At 43.6% G+C, this 22,881-nt stretch overlaps 1 protein-coding gene across 12 annotated transcripts in view; it reads right to left on the reverse strand.

The window, feature by feature from the left end:
• The window catches only part of MAMLD1 (mastermind like domain containing 1), a 121,539-nt gene that overhangs the window by 34,777 nt on the left and 63,881 nt on the right, over positions 1-22,881 (reverse strand). For all 12 annotated transcript variants that reach the window (XM_081178963.1, XM_081178958.1, XM_081178966.1 and 9 more), the window contains one exon: positions 13,017-14,639. In XM_081178963.1, the coding sequence (XP_081035089.1) occupies positions 13,017-14,639 (1,623 nt within the window). The remainder of the gene's footprint in view (positions 1-13,016; positions 14,640-22,881) is intronic.

Below are 22,881 nucleotides of genomic sequence, written 5' to 3' on the forward strand. Positions count from 1 at the left end.
ACTGAAAACCACACACAAATATCTGCAGAGTGAAAGAAACCCAGAGGAAGCATAGATTTGTGTTTGTTTGTTTTAAAAAAAGAACCACCCAGAAGTTGAACACATTATTTCAAATGGCGTCAGAGGGGGCATGTCCTCTCTTAGATTTGTTAAGTCATTCTGAAACAAGATGATATCCGCCCCCCCCCCCAAAAAAAACCAGGAACATTCATTTCATCAGAGAGATGGAATATTTGTCTAGGGAAGAGAAATAAAGCTGACAAATAAACAGGGCAAGTTAGTGGATCTGTCCCTGGTGAGAAGGAGTGAAAACTGCTTCGAACGTGTACTCTGCTTCAAATTTCATTATGGGTAGTTCTGAATGCATTGTTCCTGATTTGTGCTTATGGCTCATTACCTTTTTTAAAAAAAAATTCTCATTTTCAATTATTATGGGATATTATTTTGTTCCTAGAGTGTATTTTCAACACAAATTCAGAATGGCTGTTAATTTACAGTGTTTTGCTTGCTCTTGTATTGTAGGCAAACCATGAATCATCCCTCTGTTTCTAGAGTTGCAGATGTGCAAGAGAACCAAATGAAGTTAGTTCAGTCTTCCCTCCCTATTCAGAGAGAGAGACAATGCCAGTTCCTGTTCACAGACACTTCTTTGTTTTCCCCACCCATATGCTGAAATTTCTCCAAAATGCCCAGACAGGAGAGAGAGAGAGAGAGAGAGAGAGAGAGAGAGAGAAATTTAGTTTACTTTACTAAGAAAGTTTTCTGAGGGGAATGGAATCTTATAACACCGTTTTTTTAAAAAAATGAAACAGAAAACAAGAACGCAAGAATGAAGAAACAAAACTCCTGTAATTTCCCTGCCCTCTCTTTCCTACTGAATTCACATGAAAGCAGAATTAGCATTTTATTCTCTTCTGGAGTTTTCAGGATTTCGTTTTTGAACCAAATAGTTATGCTACTAGAAAGTGGCGAGATAACATACATTAAAACAGCCATATTCTGACATTATACCGAATAATGCTTAACTTACCAACAGTTAAAACGTTCAGTCCAGTACTCTTCAACCTTTTCAAGTCCTGGACCTGCCTTTAAACCAACCATGCACTGAGGAGCCCTTTTATTACCTTTTTTTTAAAAGCACACATTTCCATGGTAGTAGCACTGCTGTTGTGACTAACCTTAGATCAGGCCATCAACTGGTAGTGCATCCAGTTGAAGACAAGTCATCTAAACCAGGGTTGACTGCATAACCAGGCTGTGAACCCATTGTAGGACTGGTTTGCAAACTAGAGTTTGTGTTCACAGTCCTATGGCGTAACACTCAGAAGCATTGTTGTGAGCTGCCCTGAATGAAAATTTGATATGGAGTAGCCTATAGATAAGTGAATAAATGAGGGGGGGGAACTGTTTTGCTGTATGCTTGGGACTTTAAACAGGATTAGCAGCAATGGTAATGATAGAGTTTATTATTTAGAGATATTCCCCATGGTGCTTAGAAGTCAGTAATTTGAAGAGTTGTCCTAAGGTCACGTGATGCAAAGGCATTAAATTGGCAGAACAAGTTTTGTCTTAGAAGCTCTTAAGACTCAAGTTGTTTCAAGTCATTCCTCTAGTTTGCTTTTTGAACCAGAATCATTACAGCAACCAACCAGGGTTAGCGCTAACCTTGCCTTCTGGTCTTCTGCGCCTCCACCGAGCCGTTCTGCTGCTCGCAACATGCTTTCCCACCCTCTCACTGTTTCCGAACTCGAGTGACAATTTAAAAGTTACGTAGAAAGCCGTTCTGGCTTTCAGGCGTCTTTGTGCCTGGACAGAGTAGTAAGATGCACCAGTGTGCTCTGCACTGGAGTGCACTTTAAAGAAAAATAATTTTAAAAGAAAGCACATGTAATAAAATATTGGGAAGGAGGCCATTATAGAGCTTCCTGGAAACTGTTATTCAAATGGGTGCATCTTGTTCTATTAAAAGGGAAAGGAAAAAATGGAGGTGGGGGGGGGGACACGCACCCACAGCACCAGTGCACCTAGCTCTACACCCAAACTCCTTGCAAAAGTTAATTTTTGGACAAGACATAAATGGGAACCACCTAAGCTTCACACCTTCATCTGTCACATAGGGATCCATTGCAATTATCCACTGACCTTTGCCTCCCCAAACTGCCGCTACTGGGCTACCTAATGAGCATTTTGCCCTGAAGGGTTGCGGGGGTTTCCAGCAAACTTCCCCCAGGCCTTCTGCCTTGTCTTTGATGCTTTATTACTCATTTCGATCAATGCTTATTGTTTTACAATATCTGTGTAAGCCACCCTGTGAGGTTTACATACATGAAATGCATTATAACAATTTCTTAAACAAAGAATGAATTGCTAATTTGTTTTTATTCAGCATTCAGTTACAGCTCCCTTCCCCTCACAGCTTCTGAATTCGGCCTGGGATTTAACCATTTTACAAATGGAAGAAGGAACAGCTATTCCCCCAGTCCAGGGTGCCTTTTCTGGTCATGAAAACACTTGCTAAATCTCATTATGAAGCCTGCCTCTTCTGGGGGAATGGGGCATAGTCTTTTGCCCAGAGAAAGCCCATCCCTGAACACACAATGAATATATTCTTTGAATGCCCAATTAAAAACCACAGTTATAAAGACAACTCGAGTTGTCAGCTGAGGGGCTGGACAAGTAATTTAAAAACCTGCCCAATGAAGTAATGTGAAGAAGAACATCTGGTCAATCAAAGTTCGGCAGAGAAGCTCATACCCTCCAACATTCCTCAGATGAAAACAAGGGATATTGAGCAGCTCAGTGCCAGAGCAGATTGTACCATTGCACAGCGCTTTTTTTCTTTAAAAAAAAATTTGACTCATGAAAATCACCCATTTTTATAGTTCAAATTGGGAAAACTAAATACAATAAATGGACAAAAGTACAAAGATTTGCAAAATGTTTAGGGGTAGGCCTGCGTACTCCCAGAAAAAAGCGCTGCCATTGCAGACCAAGTTTCCGGACAGGAAGCAGGGCAGGAAGGAAGAGGAGAGGATAAATCTAGGACAGGGTTTAATGCTTTTAAAGAGGCAGGCATCCACTCAGGGGGGCTTGGTTCTGACAGTGGGGTTTGCCTGGTGTTTTGAACAAGGAAATCAAGAACTGGGACTAGTGCAGTCAAGTATTCCCACTCAAGGGAATTTCATATGCAAATACAGTAAGTTTCCTGCAAGGAATATGTTTGCAGTTGCATCCTCCCTCGCAGCAAACTTATTGGCATATCAAATACCTTTGAGTGAAAACACTGGATGATTTCAGTCAGACGGGTGGCATTAATAATAATAATAATAATAATAATAATAATAATAATAATAATAATAATAATAAAAAACCTTTCTGTTAAATGTACATTTTATGGGGCAAATGTGACACAGCTTAGGGGCTTCAACCTGACCCTCTCTTGGAAGAGACCTCTCCCCATCCCAAACTGGAGTCAATACTCTACTACTTTGGTTTACACTGTGGTGGAAGGTGGCAAATACCAAGCATCTCCACCCCCATCATTCAGCCTGGACACTGAGGTCCAGTGCTGAGGGTCTTCTGGCGCCAGTTCTGGCGCCACTGGCAAAGGAAGAGGAGTGCGGCGGTAGCGCACTGCCCCCAGCAGCGCGGTCCCAGTGGGGTGCCATCGTGGCTGCCCCCCCCCCGTGCTGGGAGCCACGCCCCTGCAGGCGGCATGCCACACCCAGGGACATGTGCCAGCCCCACCCCTGTTCACTCTCGCTCCCCCCCTGTGCTGGAGCATGAAGCTCTGCCACGGTCTGGTAGTTCCCTCACTGTGCGAAGGGAAGTTACAGTGAACCAGGCAGAGGGCCTTCTCGGTAGTGGCGCCCATCCTGTGGAGCGCCTCCCAGTAGATGTCAAGGAAATAAACAACTATCTGATTTTCAGAAGACATCTGAAGGCAACTCTGTATCAGGAAGTTTTCAATGTTTGATGTTTTATCGTGTTTTTAATATTCTGTTGGAAGCCACCCAGAGTGGCTGGGGAAACCCAACCAGATGGGCGGGGTATAAATTATTATTATTATTATTATTATTATTATTATTATTATTATTATTATTACTACTACTACTACTACTACTACTACTACTACTACTACTACTATTATAGCATTAAATCATTTTGCAGTTAGGGAAAAAGGAAAGGAAAAGATTGTGCAAGAAAGGAGGCTTGCATTTCTGTCCCCTAAACCACCCACCCAGGCCAAAAGGTGTCAAAAACCATATGTATACCCACATGTCTAAGACTCCTCTGAACTGGTCCTCTTTTTGCTTTCAAAGCATCCTGAAAAAACCCTGGCTTATAAAACTTTTAAAAATAGGAATCCACATTGGATTCTCATTTCTGCCATTCACACTGCATCTAGCTATTGCTTTTGCAAAATATGTTTCATGCATACCTCATGAAGGGCCCCTTTTGAAATCTGGCAAAAACTGAACAGATGGATGGGGCATAAGCCCTCTGCAACAGTTTCAGCTGCAGAAACTGAGTAGAAATTACCATTCAAGACAACATTTCCACATCTGTGGACAGGGCATACTCTTGGATCAGACTTACTGCTTCCTATCATTCCAATTCATCACCAACATCTTTTATTTGTGGACTCAAAAGGCACTTAATTAGCTGAAGAGCTTTCTGCCTTCCTTCAAAAGCTTCCCACCCCCTTCCAAGGCTAATCTTCAGCCATTGTGCTATCACTACTAGGAGGCTTTGAAATCAAATATAGGTTTCTCCCTTCCTCTGTGATGTTAAAGGGAGCGGGGGAGAGAAACATTTCTACAAGAAAAAACACCAAACCCACAGAATGAGCAACAAAGGGCAAGTACCCACTTTGGTGTTGATGGATCAGAAATGAGCCAAATTAAGATTGCGTGTTCTCACCCATCATGCAGAAATCCACCACTCACCCCACCCCAGTTTTACTGCTACGGCTGTGTCTTAAGGGCCACTTCTCTCATTTCACAACAGCAAACCCAAGTTTTCCCTGGTGGTGTGCACTCAGCAAAGGATCTGCAGCTCTCTGGTCAAGGAGATCTCACATATTCAAACACATTGCAAGCTGCATTCACACAACTTTATGAATTTAGCTGTGAACTTTCTTTGGTATAAACTTTTTTTTTAAAAAGGTAATGTGTGAAATAGATCTGTCACAGAATAAATTTTCCCAAAGGATTTTATCTAACCAAGTGTTACACATCGACTGAATAGGATCCTAGATTCCTGTCCGACCAGTGTTCATGGATCAAGAATGGCTACACCAGAACTGAGCTACGCTTGCAGTGCTCCAGGTTCAGGTGGCCTCCAACTCCCATCAGTCCGAGCCAACATGGCCAATGATCAGGGATGATGGGAATTGTAGTCCAACAAAATCCGAAGGACCCCCTCCCCCAATGCTATGAAGTGCAAAGTATTTGTAGAGTGAACTACTGTACTGAAATCCTCCCACACAAACCCTGTTTCTTTTGAACATCATTTCACTCAAATGGCTGCATTAACACAGAATATATCCTCCAGGGCTCAGCTTTCCACTATCGTGATGCAAACCTTCAGTGGCCAAATCAATACCTGTCAATGCGTAACAATAAAGACACTGAGCATCAAATGAGAAAAGATTAGGCATTATCAGATCTACCAATTGTCCAGGCAATCTGGGGTTTTATGAACTGTCTGGCTGGGCTACAAAAAATCAGAGATCCAAGATAAGGGTGTTAAGAACAAAACAAAACAAAAAAGCACATATAGCCTCAAGAAGGTTACTCTTCGGAATGCAAACTCATCCCTTTAAAATATGCTTTAAAAGCCACAAAAAGCAAGGAAGGAAGGAAGGATGAAAACACACACAAAAGAGAGCAGCTGCTCCTTCCTCCACCTTCTTGGGCCTGCTACAAATGTCCCGTTTTATGCATATTGTTCTTTTCCCCCCTACTGGCTACTAGCCACATTCTTTCCTCCACAAGACTTCACTTCCTGCTTCAAGGAGGAGCAAGGGGAGAAGAAGGGAGGATAGGAGTAAGCCAGTCTAAGCTACATTTGCAAAATGCATGTACAGAAGAGAACCGGGTCAGCTATGAAAAAGCATCACCACAACACTTCAGGGCTCCTGCAGAACTGGCAAACAGGAAAGTGCATCAACGGTTAATCCCAAACATGTAGAAGTGGCCTCCTGCCTCACCAAATGACCTCTCTTTACCAGATGCTAACTCTAGCTCTGCTTTTTATTAGGGGATCTAAAAATTGCCACTTGTCTAGTAGTATGCTCTAGCCCAGGCATTTCCAACAGGTAGATTGCGATCTACTGGTAGATTGCGGGGGTCCCAGGTAGATCGTGGCATGAAGTTTAGTAATCGCCTTTAGCCAACCCTCCCCTAAAAAAAGCTCAACAACAACTGGCAGTGAAAATGGGTAGATCACAGCTGGTCTTTTTATATTGTGAGTTGATCACAGTCTCTTGGGAGTTGGACGTGCCTGCTCTAGCCAATGTGGCAAAGTAGTGACAAGGATGAAAGAGACTCAGAATCCAAGTCCACACTTGGCTGTGAGGCTCACCTTTGGCCAGTCAATGGCTGGTTCAAAAGTCACATTTAACCACAGCTATATTTAATTGTATGGTGGCACTGTGGGTTAAACAACAGAGCCTAGGACTATGCCGATCAGAAGGTTGACAGTTCAAATCCCCACGAAGGGGTGAGCTCCCGTTGCTTGGTCCCTGCTCCTGCCAACCTAGCAGTTCAAAAGCACATCAAAGTGCAAGTAGATAAATAGGTACCACTCCGGTGGGGAGGTAAACGGCGTTTCCATGCACTGCTCTGGTTCTCCAGAAGCGGCTTAGTCATGCTAGCCACATGACCCGGAAGCTGTACGCCGGCTCCCTCAGCCAATAAAGCAAGATGTGCGCCGCAACCCCAGAGTCGGTCACGGCTGGACCTAATGGTCACCTATATTTAATTGTGGTTTGAAGGTTTAAAGATGAAGGCACATCACACTAATAGTGCCCAGGTATAAAATCATGGCTGTTTTGCTCCTCTCCCCAACCTCTTATTCACTACAGGGAAGGTATGATTTGGCTTAGAATTATGCCTGAACCCTGAGTCATGGTTGTTGTTTCTCCCAAACCCAGGAACAATCCTTTGCTATTATTATTATTATTATTATTATTATTATTATTATTATTATTAAAATTTGTCTACTGACCTACATCAGGGTGGCTCACAACACAAAATTACAATATTAAAAAGTACAAAATACATAACAACACTAAGCCAAATCATCACTTAACTTGTGGAAGCGCAACAGGAGCGGGGGAGGGGGGCAAAGTCACTGTGATTTTAGCCCAGGGGTCTGCAACCCGCGGCTCCGGAGCCGCATGTGGCTCTTTTACACCTTTGCCGCGGCTCCGGGGCGGATACTAGCGAGGGGAGCAGGCGCATTGTGCGCCCCGAGACTCCCCACTGTGGCAGGCGCTGTACTGGCTGTGACGTCGCATGGGGGCGGTGCGTGCGTTAGTCACGCACCTTCCCGACGTCACCTTCCCGCCCGCTGTCAGATCGCGGCTCCGGAGATATATTTGTTTTAAATGTCGCAATGGTTTTGCAGCTCCCAGGGTTTTTTTCCTTCGGAAACGGGCCCAAGTGGCTCTTTTTGTCTTAAAGGTTGCAGACCCGTGTTTTAGCCCTTTATGCTGTGTGTTGACTTCTAAATCAAAGTGAAGCTTAACTGTGTCTGAAAGCAAAGTGCAAACCAGGCCACTGTCTCTCAGATGAAATCAGGTGGTGTTGGTGGTATACTTTGCCCACTCTTGGAAGAAGGACAGGTTATCCATGTAAGTAATGACAAAGTTTTATTCACTTCCTCAAGCACAAGAAACCAAAGGGTAGTAACAGGAAAATTTTATTGCCTTTCATTGCGAGAGAGTGCACCAGACAGATTTATGGTGTCTCCAGAATATTTGTTTTAGATGCAAGTAAATAAGCACTATACTTTGGGAAGTGAGCTGCATAATAGTGCATCAGATTTCCCAAAGGAAGGCGCTTCGCCTCCATGCAAGCTGTACCACTGGGTCATCACTACTTCCACAACTCTCTTTCTATCCTTCTTACCCTCTGCGAATTTAAATGTTGTTTCCCGTTTATTTCGCCTTCCACTAGTTGGAGGGTGTTGCCTCCCAAAGACTGTAGAATGATTCCAGACTGTAAGTCAAGGATGAGGAACCTGTAGCTTTCCAGATGTTCTTGGACTGCAACCCACCTCATCCTTGACCATTGGCTATACTGGCTAGAGCTGATGGGAACTGTAGTCCAACAATATCTGAAGGGCCACAGCCTCAGCATCCCCTGCAATCACTCTTTTATATGTTCCGAAAATGTGGGTAGAATCAACACAAAGAGGAGGAAGGAAACTGAAACTGGGTCTATGGACCCCAACCTCCATATATCAATGGGTTCTTTGGTCACAAAGCCTCCATTCTACACACTTTCAGAAGGTATGAAAAGAGGACTATATTGCATAGATCAGTACTAACACTTCCTCAGAGTGTCTCCATCGTGACAAAACATTGTGCTGTTGAAGTACCACTGTACCAAACTAGTTTCCACTGTTCCTTCATGTCATAGACTAACTGGATGCAGAGAAGTGGTGGGAGGAACCAGCTGGGGAACTCCCAAGGGAACCCCCAGGAGAAGGTGGCTCAGAGCCAGGGGACTGGTGGTGGGAAGATCATGAGTGGCCAGAGGGAGAAGAGGGAGCAGACTGGGAGGAGGTGGTGTTGGAAGCTGAAGAGGCAACAGGGTTTGGTGAGCAGGAAGAGGCTGGGGAAGAGAGTGGTTCAGACTCAGAGGCGGGAGAGGAGGGGGGCCAGGTGGCAGAGTGGAAGCAGGCAGCTGAAGAAGCCAAGGAGCCTCCCCCTCTTGCTGTGACCAGCTTCTCTCCCCCCAGTCTCCCAGAACACAGAGAGAAATGAAGAGGGGGGTGCAATGAGAGACAAGGCAAAGGAGCCATAGGCTGCTGGGGAAGGAGGAACCTTTGAGAGCAGTCGGAAGGCCTTCAGTCCTTGCAAGTGCCTCATTGGGGCAAGACCTACTGGGAAACATTGCTGTGATTGCTAGCCCTGCACCGTTTTGGTTTCTTTGAATAAAGAGTTAACTTCAATGACACCTTGTGACTTATTGCTGACTTGCTCCTGACTCCTGCCTTGACAATTCAACAGGGAGAGGTGGTTAAACAGGGCCACTGCAATGGCTCTGATGAATGACCAGCTCAACTGGGCCTTCCTTCCCTTGGCTGTTGCCTGACAGCTGCCATTCAATCAAGCTGCAGGCAAGGGAGATATGGGAGTGGGCCATGCCATCAGCTTAAGAGACCAGCTCCATTTGCTTCCTCTTCTGCCTGAACTGTCTCCTTTCCAGATGGGATTATAAGAACTACTATTTAACTTTAAGAACCGATGCTCCAGTTTGCTTCTCCCCCTCATTTCCCTTCCTATCCCCTTTTCCCGTTGTGGTTTTTAGACTGTAAGCTTGTGGGCAGAACCAACTTGTTTTTATTGATCATATGTAAGCTACTCTGGAAGCTTTTTGGCTAAGGAGTGTGGTTAAAAATGCTTTAAATAAATATGTTGTGTAAAAAAGGATGGCAAACTCCCCATTCTTCTCCTTCAAGGAGGATCAGACTCAGTCAAGTCAACTGAAATCCCCCACAGCTTTCCCACTTTTGTTTTCTGGAGAAGCAGTGAGTGAACTCACATTACGAAAGTGGGCCAAGCCACGGACACGAAGTGTGTGTGTACTCCTTTAATAGGTTTGGAAGACTAGGAAAGCAAAAGTCAATGATGACCCAGTACTATTTATTTTCTAGAAAAAATGGTGCCAGAACTCACAATGAATGCCTCCCTTGTTCTCTTATAATGGCAATGGTGCCCAGCTTAGAGGTGCCGGAACTGAGTTCTGGAGAGTTCCACCTGAAAAAAGCCCTGTGGTGACCCAGCTATGAAGGTACAATCTAAAACCTAAAGAAACTCTCATCTTGCTCTCAAATGACAAATGAACTGAATTTAATTACTGCATCAGGATGGAATTTTAAAAAAATATTTCATTGAAATACCATGTTTTTTAGATCAAACCAGGTAGAAAGATCATTCCTAGTTTTGAGAACAGCCCCCCTCAAACAGAATTGCAAGAATCAAGACTCTTAGGCAGAGTATGTGTTTGGGTTTCACAGTCAGGTCACAAGCTCTGAACACAGTTGCACCAAGGGTCATTCATCTTAAAAAAACTCTGTTTAAAAACTCACACCATTGACTTGTGATTAATTAGTTGATTATTCCATCCTATTAATCAATTGATGCTTTTACCCTTAGCCCATGAGAAACAGACACACTGCAATATGAAAGAGAACTTTTTGAGCAATACCAGAATTGTGATAATCCATTTATGTCTCCACGGGCTGTTCCAAGGTTTGCACTCAGAATCCACGTTTTGTGATAAAAGCCATTAAGCTCTTAAAAATAAATGCCCTGATCCTCCACTCACTTGTTATTCAGAGGCAGCTTAACAAGCTATATAAAATCTAGAGCAGAGCTGTCGTTTAGTACATAATTAATGTTATAAGTCTTCCCTAGTAAAACCAGTCAGGCGTCATGAGCTTACCTAACCGATTTGAAAATGTGAAATTGTCTTTGCTCATGTTTATTGTCACAATAGACTTGGATTCTTATAGCTCATCAGCACAGAAGATTCCTGCATTCCCAGTTTGGTAGTTTCAAGAACAAACTTAAACAGGGGGAAATAGTCCAGGAGAAATAAAGACCCATGGAGAAGAGGGTGTTTTTTTTAAAAAAAAAATCACTGTAGCAAGCATGAGTGCAACTGCAACTCAAGTGCTCCAGAAGCTGCTACAGCCCCCCCGTCCCGTTCCTCAGCTGATCTGTGCAGATAGACAAACTACAATGGGAAGAAATTGACCTGACGGTTGAAGAGGGTCGTTTCCCTTCCCATTGTGGGATGTTGCCGGCCACCTTAGGGAAACTCAAGGTCCAAAACTGTTTGCGTGTCAAACCTAGCGCTTTGCTACCCCTGACTTCTTCTGTATGGACAAATTTCAGTCCATACCTCTCAAGAAGAAGATCAGGAGATCATAGCCAGTTGAGCAAAGGTTCTACAGCTTTGCCGGCATGTGCCAAATCTGGAAATGTATGAGAAATTATGCTTAATGTAAATTGCTTTGTTCCCAAATAGAATACAGGGCTTTCGCCATTTTTTCTGTCTCAAAAGCCTCACGGCAGATACCACCAGCTACTCTGCAATAATCCTTTGCAATCAACCAGTCACCAGAGAGCTCCTTGTAAGATAACTCCCAAGAAGCTAACCTGCCTGTGGCAGGTTATTGCTCTATGTGCAACCAGATCCCTTGCAGAACAGGCAAATAAGGTTATTTGCTCCCCCCCCCCCAAAGGTCATTCTGGAAGAATGGCTGCATCAAGTATTTCAAGTCCTACTTGCTCCTATTCAAAACATCATCTGCAGGGCTCATTTGGCTTCACAACACCATGAAGCTCTTATAAAGAACCTAAAATTGAAACTTGGCTTCAATCATAGCAGAACTCACAGCATATCACAACCATATTCAAGTTATGGGATCCAATGCTGAATTGTTTTCCAGGGTCCGACATCTTCTTTTGTCTTAAAAAAAGCCCTCCTATATAACCACATCTGGATAGAAGTCTAGCAGCACAAGGCTCTGCCTGTTTGTTTGTTTGTTTGTTTGTTTGTTTGCTTGAAAAAAAAAAGATGTTTCACCACCCTCCAGGGACTCAGGACTGTTGCTTCAGGACCCCCCTTCCTTCCTTCCTTTCTTCCTTTCTTTCTTTCTTTCTTTCTTTCTTTCTTTCTTTCTTTCTTTCTTTCTTTTGAAAAGTAGAGCCTGGCTGCTTGCAGGACAAAGTTGTCTCCAAGACACAGCCAAAGCTGATTAATGCCTTCCCCGAGGAAGTCTGCCAAGTCAACACACGGCTTAGTTTTATGAAATTCATCTTCTAACGGGCTGGGTGCAGCTGGACAATTTTAGACCCTGGACTCTTTAAGCTCGAAGCATATGAATTGGGTAAATAATGCCGCTCTTGCCTTCCCACCACCCAGTCCCATGCTTTATATGTATTTCTACCTTGAATACGTGCAGCTTTGCATTTTAAACCAAATTAGATCATAGCACAGTCATGAATATGGGAATAAAATGGGTATGAGTCTGCTGCTGTGATGGCAAACACGTTCGAGGGAGAATGAGTGCCATTGTGCTGTAAAGAATTGTTGTGTTTTAAGGTAACACATAATGCAATGGGCATCTGTCATCATGGACCAGCCTGACCTCCACCCCAGCAATCCATATATTTAAAGAAAAATAAATGACGCTGTGATAAACAGCATGAATCCTCGTAGTCCTTTATATTTAGCCCTTTATATTTTTAATTATCCTCTCCCCACTCCCCACCTGGCCCGGTGCACCACCTTGAATAGAATCACAGAATTGTAAGGTGGGAAGACATCCTGATCCAACCCTCCGCAATGCCGCCCCCTGCCATCCCTGGGTGGGCTTGAACCACCAACTTTCTGGTTAACAGCCGGATGCACTAACCTGGGTAGCTTAAATAAAATCAGATTTCATACATGTTAAGAAATTAACTTTAAAAATAATAATAGAGAAATGGACAGCAACATAGCCCCCACTCCCCAAAAGACCCCATCAATTTAAATGCACACAGAGAGAGAGAGAGCGAGAGAGACAGACATACACCACCCCCAGTCACCCACCCCATCCTGAGTCAGGGCATCCTTGCAGGGTAGATGCAGTCAGAAATGCACAGTTAGACAGCAGGCATCCACGTAACACGGGGTAGAAGCAAAGAACATACTAACAGGTCCGCCACCGGTAGCTAAGGGCATATGGTATAGGAGTGCAGAACAAAAAGCAGAAGAAGACGTTTGTACCTGTCGAGGCCGCTGAACTGGAGCCTGGTGCATCATTTGTTGTTGTTGTTGCTGCTGCTGCTGCTGCTGCTGCTGCTGCTGCTGCATGACTTGGCCTTGGCTGCTGTTAACTTGCTGGGGCTGCTGAGAAGATTTTGGCGGTGGCGGGGGCACCGGCCCCGTTGCCTGCAGATAGTGCAGGAGCGTCTTCCTATGGGCTGTAGGGAAATTTATCTTCTGAGGAGCTGGAGCTGGGGGCTCAGAGCTGAAATGGGACAGCGGCTTGGTGTTACTGAAGGAGAACTGGTCTTGGCTGCCCAGGTCGCTTTCGTTCATCAAGCCCGACTGCATGTTGTTGGAGGGCTGCTGCATCATCATGCCCATACTTTTGGCCTGGGTTGCCGACATGGGTTTGTAGAGAGAGCCCTGCATGCTGGCTGAGCTGCTTGTAGAGGCGGCGCTTGGCATCATGGTGCCCTGAGGGCTGAAGGGCTGCTGGTGCAGAGCAGGGCTCGACAACTTCTCTGGCCTGTATGGTGGGGAGGGCCTGGTACTCTGTGGGCTTTTGATGCTGCTGCCGGATATGTTGGTCAGGATAGGATTTGGCGGGCTGAACGGCTGCTGGTTGAGAACTGGGCTAGAAAGCTTCTCGGAGCCATAAGGAGGAGATGGACCGCCGGACGGGTTGTTACCAGATGTTATGCTGGAGAGCAGGGAGTTCTGAGGACTCTGAATGCTGCTCCCTGGCACACTGCTAGAGCTCATGCCAGACACCATGACATTCTGAGGGCTGAATGGCTGGTGGTGAGGGGACGATCCTTGTTGATAAGGAGGAGAGAGGCCTTGTGATGACATAGCAGGCCAACTGGAAGCTTGAGGCTTAGCAGTTGGGCCTTGCTTGCTCGCAGCCAGTTGCTTTAGCTGCTGCGCATGCCAGTTGGTGCCAGGCATGCTGGGCATAGCTCCTTGGAGCATAGACTGAGCTTGGCTCTTGCTTGGTGCGTTGTTTGAAGAAACCGGTGAACCAATGTTCTTGATTTGGTTCGGAACCAGGTAGCTTGCGCCAGCTGATGAAGGCCTCATTTGAGGAGACCCCTGCGATAAGTCTTTGTTGGGCACATGGCTGTCGAATTGCGGGGTCTGCGGAGAGGCCCTTGGAGTGCTGCTGACGGATTGCTGTGGGTGGCATGGGCCACCAAGGGGATCTTTCTCCAAGATGTTGTCAAGGTCCAACTCGTTGGGAGAAGGATCAGGCATTTTCGTCAGCTCCTCCAGCAGATCTTGCAGCTCCTGGTCCACAGCATGAATGTTTCCTGCTTTCTCATCAAAATGGCCACCTAAGGGCCCCTTCTGTGCTACTTCATTGTTAGGTGGCACTTGAAATGGAGAACCTATACTGCTACCACTCATGTGGTTGTTTTCAAGCAGCATTCCATGCCCTGCCACTCCCATAGAGGATGCACTGTGGCTGGTGGAGAATGGGGACTGCTGCATATCTGCGCACGAAACAGGATTGGCCCCATGTCCCATGGAAAGGGTGACATCGTCAAGACAGAGTCTCTTACTGTCGCTTGGAAAGCTGGCCTCAGGCATGGTGGTAGAGGTTGGAGAACCGTCATCGTCTAGCTTTCTCTTAATGGGTCCCTGCAACCGTAAGACAAAAACATTTTTATTAACCTGACAGGGAATTCTAAACCTGCAAAGGAAATATACCTGAAATATTCTAAAAATAAATAAATATCAGGACAGATCAATTCAGGATTACCCAAAACATCCAGGCATAAGGCAAAGTTCCATTTAAACGATTCCCTCCTCAAAACCACCTTCAATTAAGTCCTTGTTTAGCTCCCAGTCTTCTTGATCTCCAAAAATGATCTAAGTATGCAGTTAGGTTCGGGTTTCCTATTGCTTCTCCCATTATCCTGCCCCTTTCATTTTCACCCTCTCAGCTTCTAAGGACTGCTAGCTGATTGAGGGCAGAGACCTATCTTTGTTTCTTATACTATAAAACTCTGTATATTGTATTTTTATAACACATATTCTTAGAAATGTTTAGCATTTTCTGTCACGCTGTCATAATTAAGAGAGAACTCTTTGTGTTCCCAGTGAACAAACTAACCACCCATTCTATAGAAATTAATTTTTTGTTCAAACAATAGCAGGTTTGAATGAAAACATGGACCAAAGCTGGCAACGCATAGCCAGAAAGGGATATTAAGTCCATACTGAAGCAGCTCAACTATTTTACATTCCTTACAGGCAGAGCATTTGAAATAATCAGCATACTTTTTAAACCAGGGGAAAAAAAACAGTCTCAGCTATTTAAACAGACTATAATCTTTCAAGCTACCTAACCAACAGATGTTTCCCGCCTGCTCAAAAACAGCAACTGACAGCTAAGGACTTAATTTATTTTAGCCATCCGCAATCCATACCAGTCAACCTGTTGTTACTTGGGGGGGGGAGGGTTGTAAATATTATATTAATTTATTAAACAAAAAACGTTAGCATAGCATAGATTTTATGAAAAGAAGGACCTCTGTAACAGAGCAATTTGGGAAACCAGAAACCAGCAAGAGAAAAAGTAACTCCCCCCCCCCGCCATAGGATCTCAATATTATTAATTATTAAAGCAGAATACAGTGGTACCTCGGGTTACAAACACTTTGGGTTACAGACTCTGCTAACCCGGAAGTAGTACCTTGGGTTAAGAACTTTACCTCAGGATGAGAAAAGAAATCATGTGGTGGCAGCAGGAGGCCCCATTAGCTAAAGTGGTACCTCAGGTTAAGGACAGTTTCAGGTTAAGAACGGACCTCCAGAACGAATTAAGTTCGTAACCAGAGGTACCACTGTACAACGTTTCAATCAGGGCCACTTGAGATGGCTTGTCAATCTCGTCAAAATGCAATTATCTGTGGCCCACCATGTTAATAAGCATGACCTAGGTGCCAACAGGATTAAATCATTTATTAATGCTGCTGCTTTGAGTTAAGGGTATTAAAATTATGCTCTTATTTATCAAGAGGGAGATAGTGCCTTTGGAAATTATCTAAAGACTGGCCTTCACTTTTATAAAAAGAAGAGACTGTACTCAACGATATTCCGAAAGGAGGCAGGAAGGCTCTTTAGCAACATAATCTACGTAGCACTTCAAAATGCTTTGTAGTCTTTATTAAGATTACCTTCTAAAAAGTCTGGCTGTTGGTGGGGGGTGTTATGTTTTAATTTATTTGTCATACAAAATAAAAAGTGATCTCTTACATTACACAATGTAAATTTAATCTTCCTCCACAATCCTTCAACCTAGTTGCACCTTAAGATTCCACCTTAAGAAACATGGGCGTAATCAAGGGGGCCCAAATCAAGTAAAAGTCAGTGCCTGCTTTTGTTACACTTATGCATGTAGCATATCGTTGAAAGGTGTGAGCCATTCTCTGCAGAACATCAGAATTTAGGATACTGTGGTACCTTGGTTTAAGAACAGCTTAGTTTATGAACAACTTGGATTAAGAACGCTGAAAACCTGGAAGTAAGTGTTTTGGTTTGTGAACTTTGCCTTGGAAGCAGAACATGTTCCGCTTCCTGTTGAGTCCCCCACTGCTATGGGAAAGCACGCTTTGGTTTAAGAACACTTTGGTATAAGAACGGACTTCGGAACAAATTAAGTTTGTAAACCAAGGTACCACTGTACTACAGCGGTGGGTCTAACTGGCCATCTCTCTTGCTCACGCAGCAATTGTACTCCTAGAGCAGTCATTCAGTACCTTGCGGAGAATAAGACCTGGCTAAAGTCTAGGGTGTCATGGGATTCAAGCAGATGGCTTGGACAGCTCAGAAGAGCCCTCACACATGTCCAATGGCAGACGCCTGGCTGGAAAGCTCAAAGCCTGCCACCACTATATGGGAGACAGATTGACTGTTACTGTGCCTGAAAGACATTGAACGACAAAACAACCTGACTATCTTAAAGAAACTGTGCCCATGGTATACCTATTTTCCCCCTTCTCATTTTGATTCTCCAGCTTCATATTTGTCTAAACTAACCATCCCAAAATACAGACGTGCCTTTACATTGGCTAGATGGGATGTTCTTCCCTCTGCTGTACTCGAAGGTCGTTACCAAAAGACTCCATTTGAAAAACGACTCTGCCCATGTGGAGATGGTAACACGGAAACAGTGTCCCACGTCCTTCTTACTTGCCCCCTTTATAAAGACCTAAGGAATGAGATTATTACTCCACTCATTCTCTCCAACCCCGGCCGTTCACCAGACATTACACTGTATTTTCTATTATCTGATACGGATAGTCAGATAACAGAGAAGGTCGCGAGGTACATCGAGAGAGCTGCGAAATTGAGGGCCACCATCTGAGTGACAGACCTGTTCACCCGACGGACCTCCTTTTGCCTGTTCTTTTCTTCCTTTTATCCCTATTCTCACTTTTAACTCTTGTACAGCTGTGGCCTGTTGGCTTTGCTAATAAAGTTTTGAATTTGAATTTGACTGTTACTGTATTTTATGTTGAAAACTTTTAACAATAAATTGATATACCGGTATATATTTAAGCCTCCTTATCAATCTGGAACAACTTTTTAAAATTTAGCCCCAAACTGGACTGATACGGATTAAATCAACCTTGCTAATTTGGAGCCCTTTGTGTGTCATCAACAGAACTCCCATGACAGAAGTCGGAGTCTAAAAAATCTGGTGGGCACCAACTTGGCAGAGGTACCAGGCAAAAACAATCCTTTTCAACCAGGCAGTTGGCTGTTAACAATCTATAGCCTTATAAAACAGATGTGAGGGGTGTTTCGGTGTATTTTTTTTGTAAAGTCGTCTTGGGTTGCCTGCAGCAAGAAAAGTCCTATGCTACAGATGGAGTATTCTAGAAATATCTCTCCCTCAGTTGCTTGTTTTCAGGAGCAATGCTGTTTGGTACCCTTCCAGAATATATTTACAGGAGGAAGGCCAGAAACCAGCTTCCTCCGTCAGTCATTTTAACAACTCGAGGTTTTCCATGTACTGTAATGCTTATCCAAATCTTGCATTGGAAGAAAAGAAGTAATTGGGAAAGAGATACATACCCTTTTAACTACCAAGCCAACAGGTGTTTAGGTATTTTTATATAGACAAATCACAAGCCTGGGCTCACAGATTGCGTTACACCAAACCAAACCATGGCTTAGCTTTGGGTAGCACAACAACAGCAGGATCGGGAGAGGGGGGAGTTTTGTTCAAGGTATCCATGCTTTGGCTTAGCATTACACACAAACTGGGCCAATGAAATGCATAAGTGTGTTGTAACAGCATACACTATGCCAGCGTTTTTCAAACTTGGGCCTCCATCTGTTTTTGGACTACAACTCCCATCATCCCTACCTAGCAGGACCAGTGGTCAGGGATGATGGGAAATGTAGTACAAAACAGCTGGAGATCTAAGTTTGGAAAAGCCTACACTATGCACACAAATTGCAACAGACCATAGCAGAATTTATTGGGCCCCTTCAAAATATGTTTTCTGGATACACCATAGCTCAGAGTAACTGGGGGTGATAGGTACAAGTCTCCCAAAAACAAAACCATCACTCTGTCCACTAGGCTACCCTAGTTTTTAGAATTTGGTGCTACAGCTCTTCTGCAAGCATGTATGCCAAGGTAGATGGTGTTTTTGCAAAAGAAAAAAATAGTTTATTTTAAAAGCAAAAAGCCTCCTACTTTAAGTAGGACACAGCAAAATAAACTGGTAAATAGTTTGTGAAGTGTTCTGTCATTTTGTGCTGGCTTGTAGGTTTATCTTGTACTGATCTTTATGTAGCTAGTTGATACCATTTTTACAGAATTGATTTTATTGATTTAAAAGCTTGTAAACTGCCCTGAGAATTTGGCTGAGGAACGTAGGGACACAGGAAGCTGCCTTACACCAATTCAGACTACTGGTCTATATCTAGCTAATAATTGTCTACACCAGGGTTTCCCAAAGTTGGTTCTTCATCTGTCTTTGGACTATAACCATCATCCCTAGCTAGTTGGCCAGTGGTCAGAGATGATGGGAATTGTAGTTCAAAAACAGCTGGAGACCCCAAGTTTAGAAAATCCTGGTCTACACAGACCGGCAATGGCTCCACAAAATATCAGGTAGGGATCTCTCCCAGCCTGACATTGAGACACCAGTGATTGAACCTAGGAGCTAGCAGTTTGGATAATTGTGAAAAGTAGCACTTTATTACTGAAGTTGTTGCTGAAGTGAAATACTGCTGTTTGAAAGAGTAGGAGCAGACCATCCCTTAATTTCTACCACTTCAGTGCAACCCAAGCATAAACCTGCACTTCATCCTTAATATTTCTCTTGCTCTGAAAGAGTCATTTAAAGAGTGGAACTGACTGACTTTTCTTTTTAACGCTGGCAGGCTGCAAAAAGCAGAACAACATTAAGACAAGAAGCAGTTGCACCTCAACTGTCAGTGTGTTTCAGATCCCAGTGCAAATAAGCGATCTAGTTACCGTACCTCTGAAGACACTCTAGGATTAACACAGGTAGAGAAATTCCTGAGTCGTGAGTCATGTTATGACTTGGTACAATTACTCCAAGGTGGATGTGAGTAAGAGAGAGGGGTACCTACCCTTTAAAAATAGCAGGGGTAAGTTAGGATTCTGTCCAGGGCCAGCTCACAGCTTAGTTTGTTTTGCAAAGCGGCTGTCAAAGCATTTGGAGAGAGGTGGAAGTCTCGGTTCCACTCTCTTATTGGCTTTTATCCCCATTTCTCACAAGTCTGCAGTTGACATTTTGTCCAAGCTTAGCCTAACCTTGCAGCAATCCAAAGAATATACAATATACATTTGAAAACTTAGCCGTCTTCTCTTATTCATCCCTTATCAGCGACTGCAGTGTTGCCGACATTTTTATTGCCTTATGTATTTGTACTACACTAAACAACAAAAGAGGTCTTCTCTCCTCCCTCTTAACAAGCAATGCCTAATCAGATCTGCCTTCCAGGATCACAACCTGCCTGTCAACATCACTTTGATCTGGGCTGATGTGACAGCAAGTTGAAGCTTACATTTGAAGAGCCCACTATCAGGCAGTTTAACAGCACTGAAAACATTCTCCTCGGTATCTGACAGGATGATCACCACCCTCCCCACACGAGCTTGTAACTAGGCAGAACACTGCATCCTTCAAAACTGTTAATGATAGATGCCTTCTTAAATTATGACCATAGGCTGTGTCACTTCCTCCAGACTAATTCACATCCTGTCTTGCATAACAGCTACAAGAAGGCACATTTCTTCAGCAGGCAACCCCAGCTAGAACAGCCTCTAAGCTGTATGGCACACAGGCAGAAAAGAAGCAAGTTGTTGCAGAGTGCATAGACAACTCCAATAGTGGCAGGCTAGAAAATGAGAACCTTTCATTTTCAAAACACATTTCAGAGCATTTTAGCATTAATATCTCAGGGTGAGCTTTAACTCCCTGCATCACTTTAAAATATATTGCAAAGATTCCAGCAGATGCAAACATATTTATTGTGTCAGTGCACGCAGAAGAAATGCAAAACGAATAGATGTGGGATCTTTTCACAGACTTCTGTTAAAGAATATAAAGGACTTCCACCAAAGTTGTCTTCAAGACCCACCTTTAATCTCAAACTACAACTCAAACTACGTTTCCAAATCTTCATCTTGCATATCAATTCAAATCTTCATCTTGTATATCAATAACCTCTATTATATCTGTCTTTAACTACCTTTCCCTCTTCCTCATTTCTTTTTTCAACCTCCCACCCCAAAGCCCCCAATGCAACAGTCTTTGCTAAGATCACCAAACACATTTGCTCATCTACTAACTGTCAGCAATCCAGACAAACCAAAACAGGCACAACTCATAAACTGTGGAAAAGATGTCTTAGCAGTTTTTATTTTATTTTAGAGTTTTGTGTAACTAAAAAAAAAGTCTGTGAAATGAGTTTGCCCATAAGACAAATTTTAAAATCCACAGTTGAGAAATATCTTTCTTTGGATAAAAGGTCTGCAAACTCCCAATTTCACTAAAAAGCCACACTCTAAAACAGACCCACCAGAAACCACCAATAAGCACAAAGTAGCATCGCAAAAATTGCATTTGACAAACATAGTTGTAAAGAACCAGACAACACTGTTTCCTCCCCGTAACATCTTCTTTGCAGAATATGCCTCTTAATTAGTCATCCGAAGACTTAACGGCAGCCACACTGGGCATATTGTTTAGTTGTAACTTTCACATTTCATTTACTGACAAGTGTTATTAACTTGACAGTTGAAGAAAGAACGGCTCTCCCCCCCCCCCGCCTTTTTCCCCCCCTTCTCCTATTTTCTCTAGCTGCAAAGCACAATTCTTTTATTTGTGGCTGTAAATTAAGATCAATCTCCAAACTCAATGCTTTCCCATCACTACTGCCTCACTTTACCTCTTTTCTAAATGCTTGTAGTAACATTTTATGTCACTTTCTTTTATAGTCTATTAATTTCAAAGTCCTCTGGCACTCTTTACAGTAATTTCTTAGACTACATTAATTTCTGTGATGCCACAATGTGGATATCCTCCACCAATAAATAAAAAATGGAGAGGTTTACATACACAAACACCCCAAATGGGATTTCTAAGGGGTCTGATCTTTTTTGACTCCCTAGGGAGCACCAAGGCTGTTTCTATACAGAGCCCTAGGAGGAACACATCTACCTGTGCATTGTATGCCCAAGTCCTCCACATGGAAAGAACAAGGAATCCTTAACATTGTGCTTTCCCAGCCGCCCACAGTTCATGTAAGAAGTTTACACATGTCAATACTGGACAGTTTTAAGCTTCTAATTATTTTTTATCTCTATGCTGTTGCTTGCTATCTTTGTATCTCCCGAAGGAGTTTTGCACTCCAAAACAACCACTACAGAAATAAATAGATTTCTTCAGTAAACCCTAGAACTTACCATCCTCTTGCCTGGCCATTTGCGCTTCATCTTTCCCAATTCTCTGAGGGCGTAAGAAGCCAAAAGCGAGCTCAGCTTCTCTTGCCCAAAGTTACTGTCCATGCTCTAAGTCTGCACACCAAGAGAGCGAACTCGGCAGTGTTGGAAGCTTAAGTATGGGATTCCTCATTAATAAATTCTTTTCTTATCATCCTCTTTAGCTTAAACCATACGCCATAAACCATTCTTATCAAGGACTACTGTAAAAAAAATGTGAAAACATATAAACCTAACCAAAACATGTCCCGCTAGAACAAAACAAGGCTCTGCCTTGTCCAACATCCAGCATGTCATTATCTCCAGAAACCCCATACATAAAACGTGAAGGCCGCAGCCCAGTCTTGCTGATGTCCCACAGGAACTCAAATGAAGAAAAATCTGATTCCATCTATCCACCACAGCCAGTAGTTGGATATAGGTCCATCCATCATGAACTTTATTTCTCATCACCACTTTAACTTCTAACTTCCATTAGGTTGAGGGCTAACTTGCCCTAATGAGGTGGGGGGTGAGTAATTTAATATCCTGGATCCAAAAAAAAAACACCTGAAAGCAGAGACCCCAGTTGTGCCCAAGATTTCTGCCAAACCTTGGTGTCTCTGATACAGAGTTTTGGGCACTGGGCTGCAAAGGACAAAAGTGTCATGGGTCACTCTGCGCCCTATGATTGGCCATACACAGAGGGCATGCAGGAGGGTGCCAGAGAGGGCAGGGGATGCGGGGGAGTGCCTCAGAAAAGGAGAATGATGCTCAGGATCACCGCCAGGGGAAAGTGTCAGCCCTACACAAAAGTGTCCAGTCCTATACAAAGAGTGCCCTACACAAAATTGTCAGGATGAAACAGAAATGAGGGACCTGGAAGAGGGGACTGGGACCAGTGGA

The sequence above is a fragment of the Podarcis bocagei genome (assembly GCF_964188305.1).
Source record: "Podarcis bocagei genome assembly, chromosome: Z".
Lineage (NCBI taxonomy): Eukaryota > Metazoa > Chordata > Lepidosauria > Squamata > Lacertidae > Podarcis > Podarcis bocagei.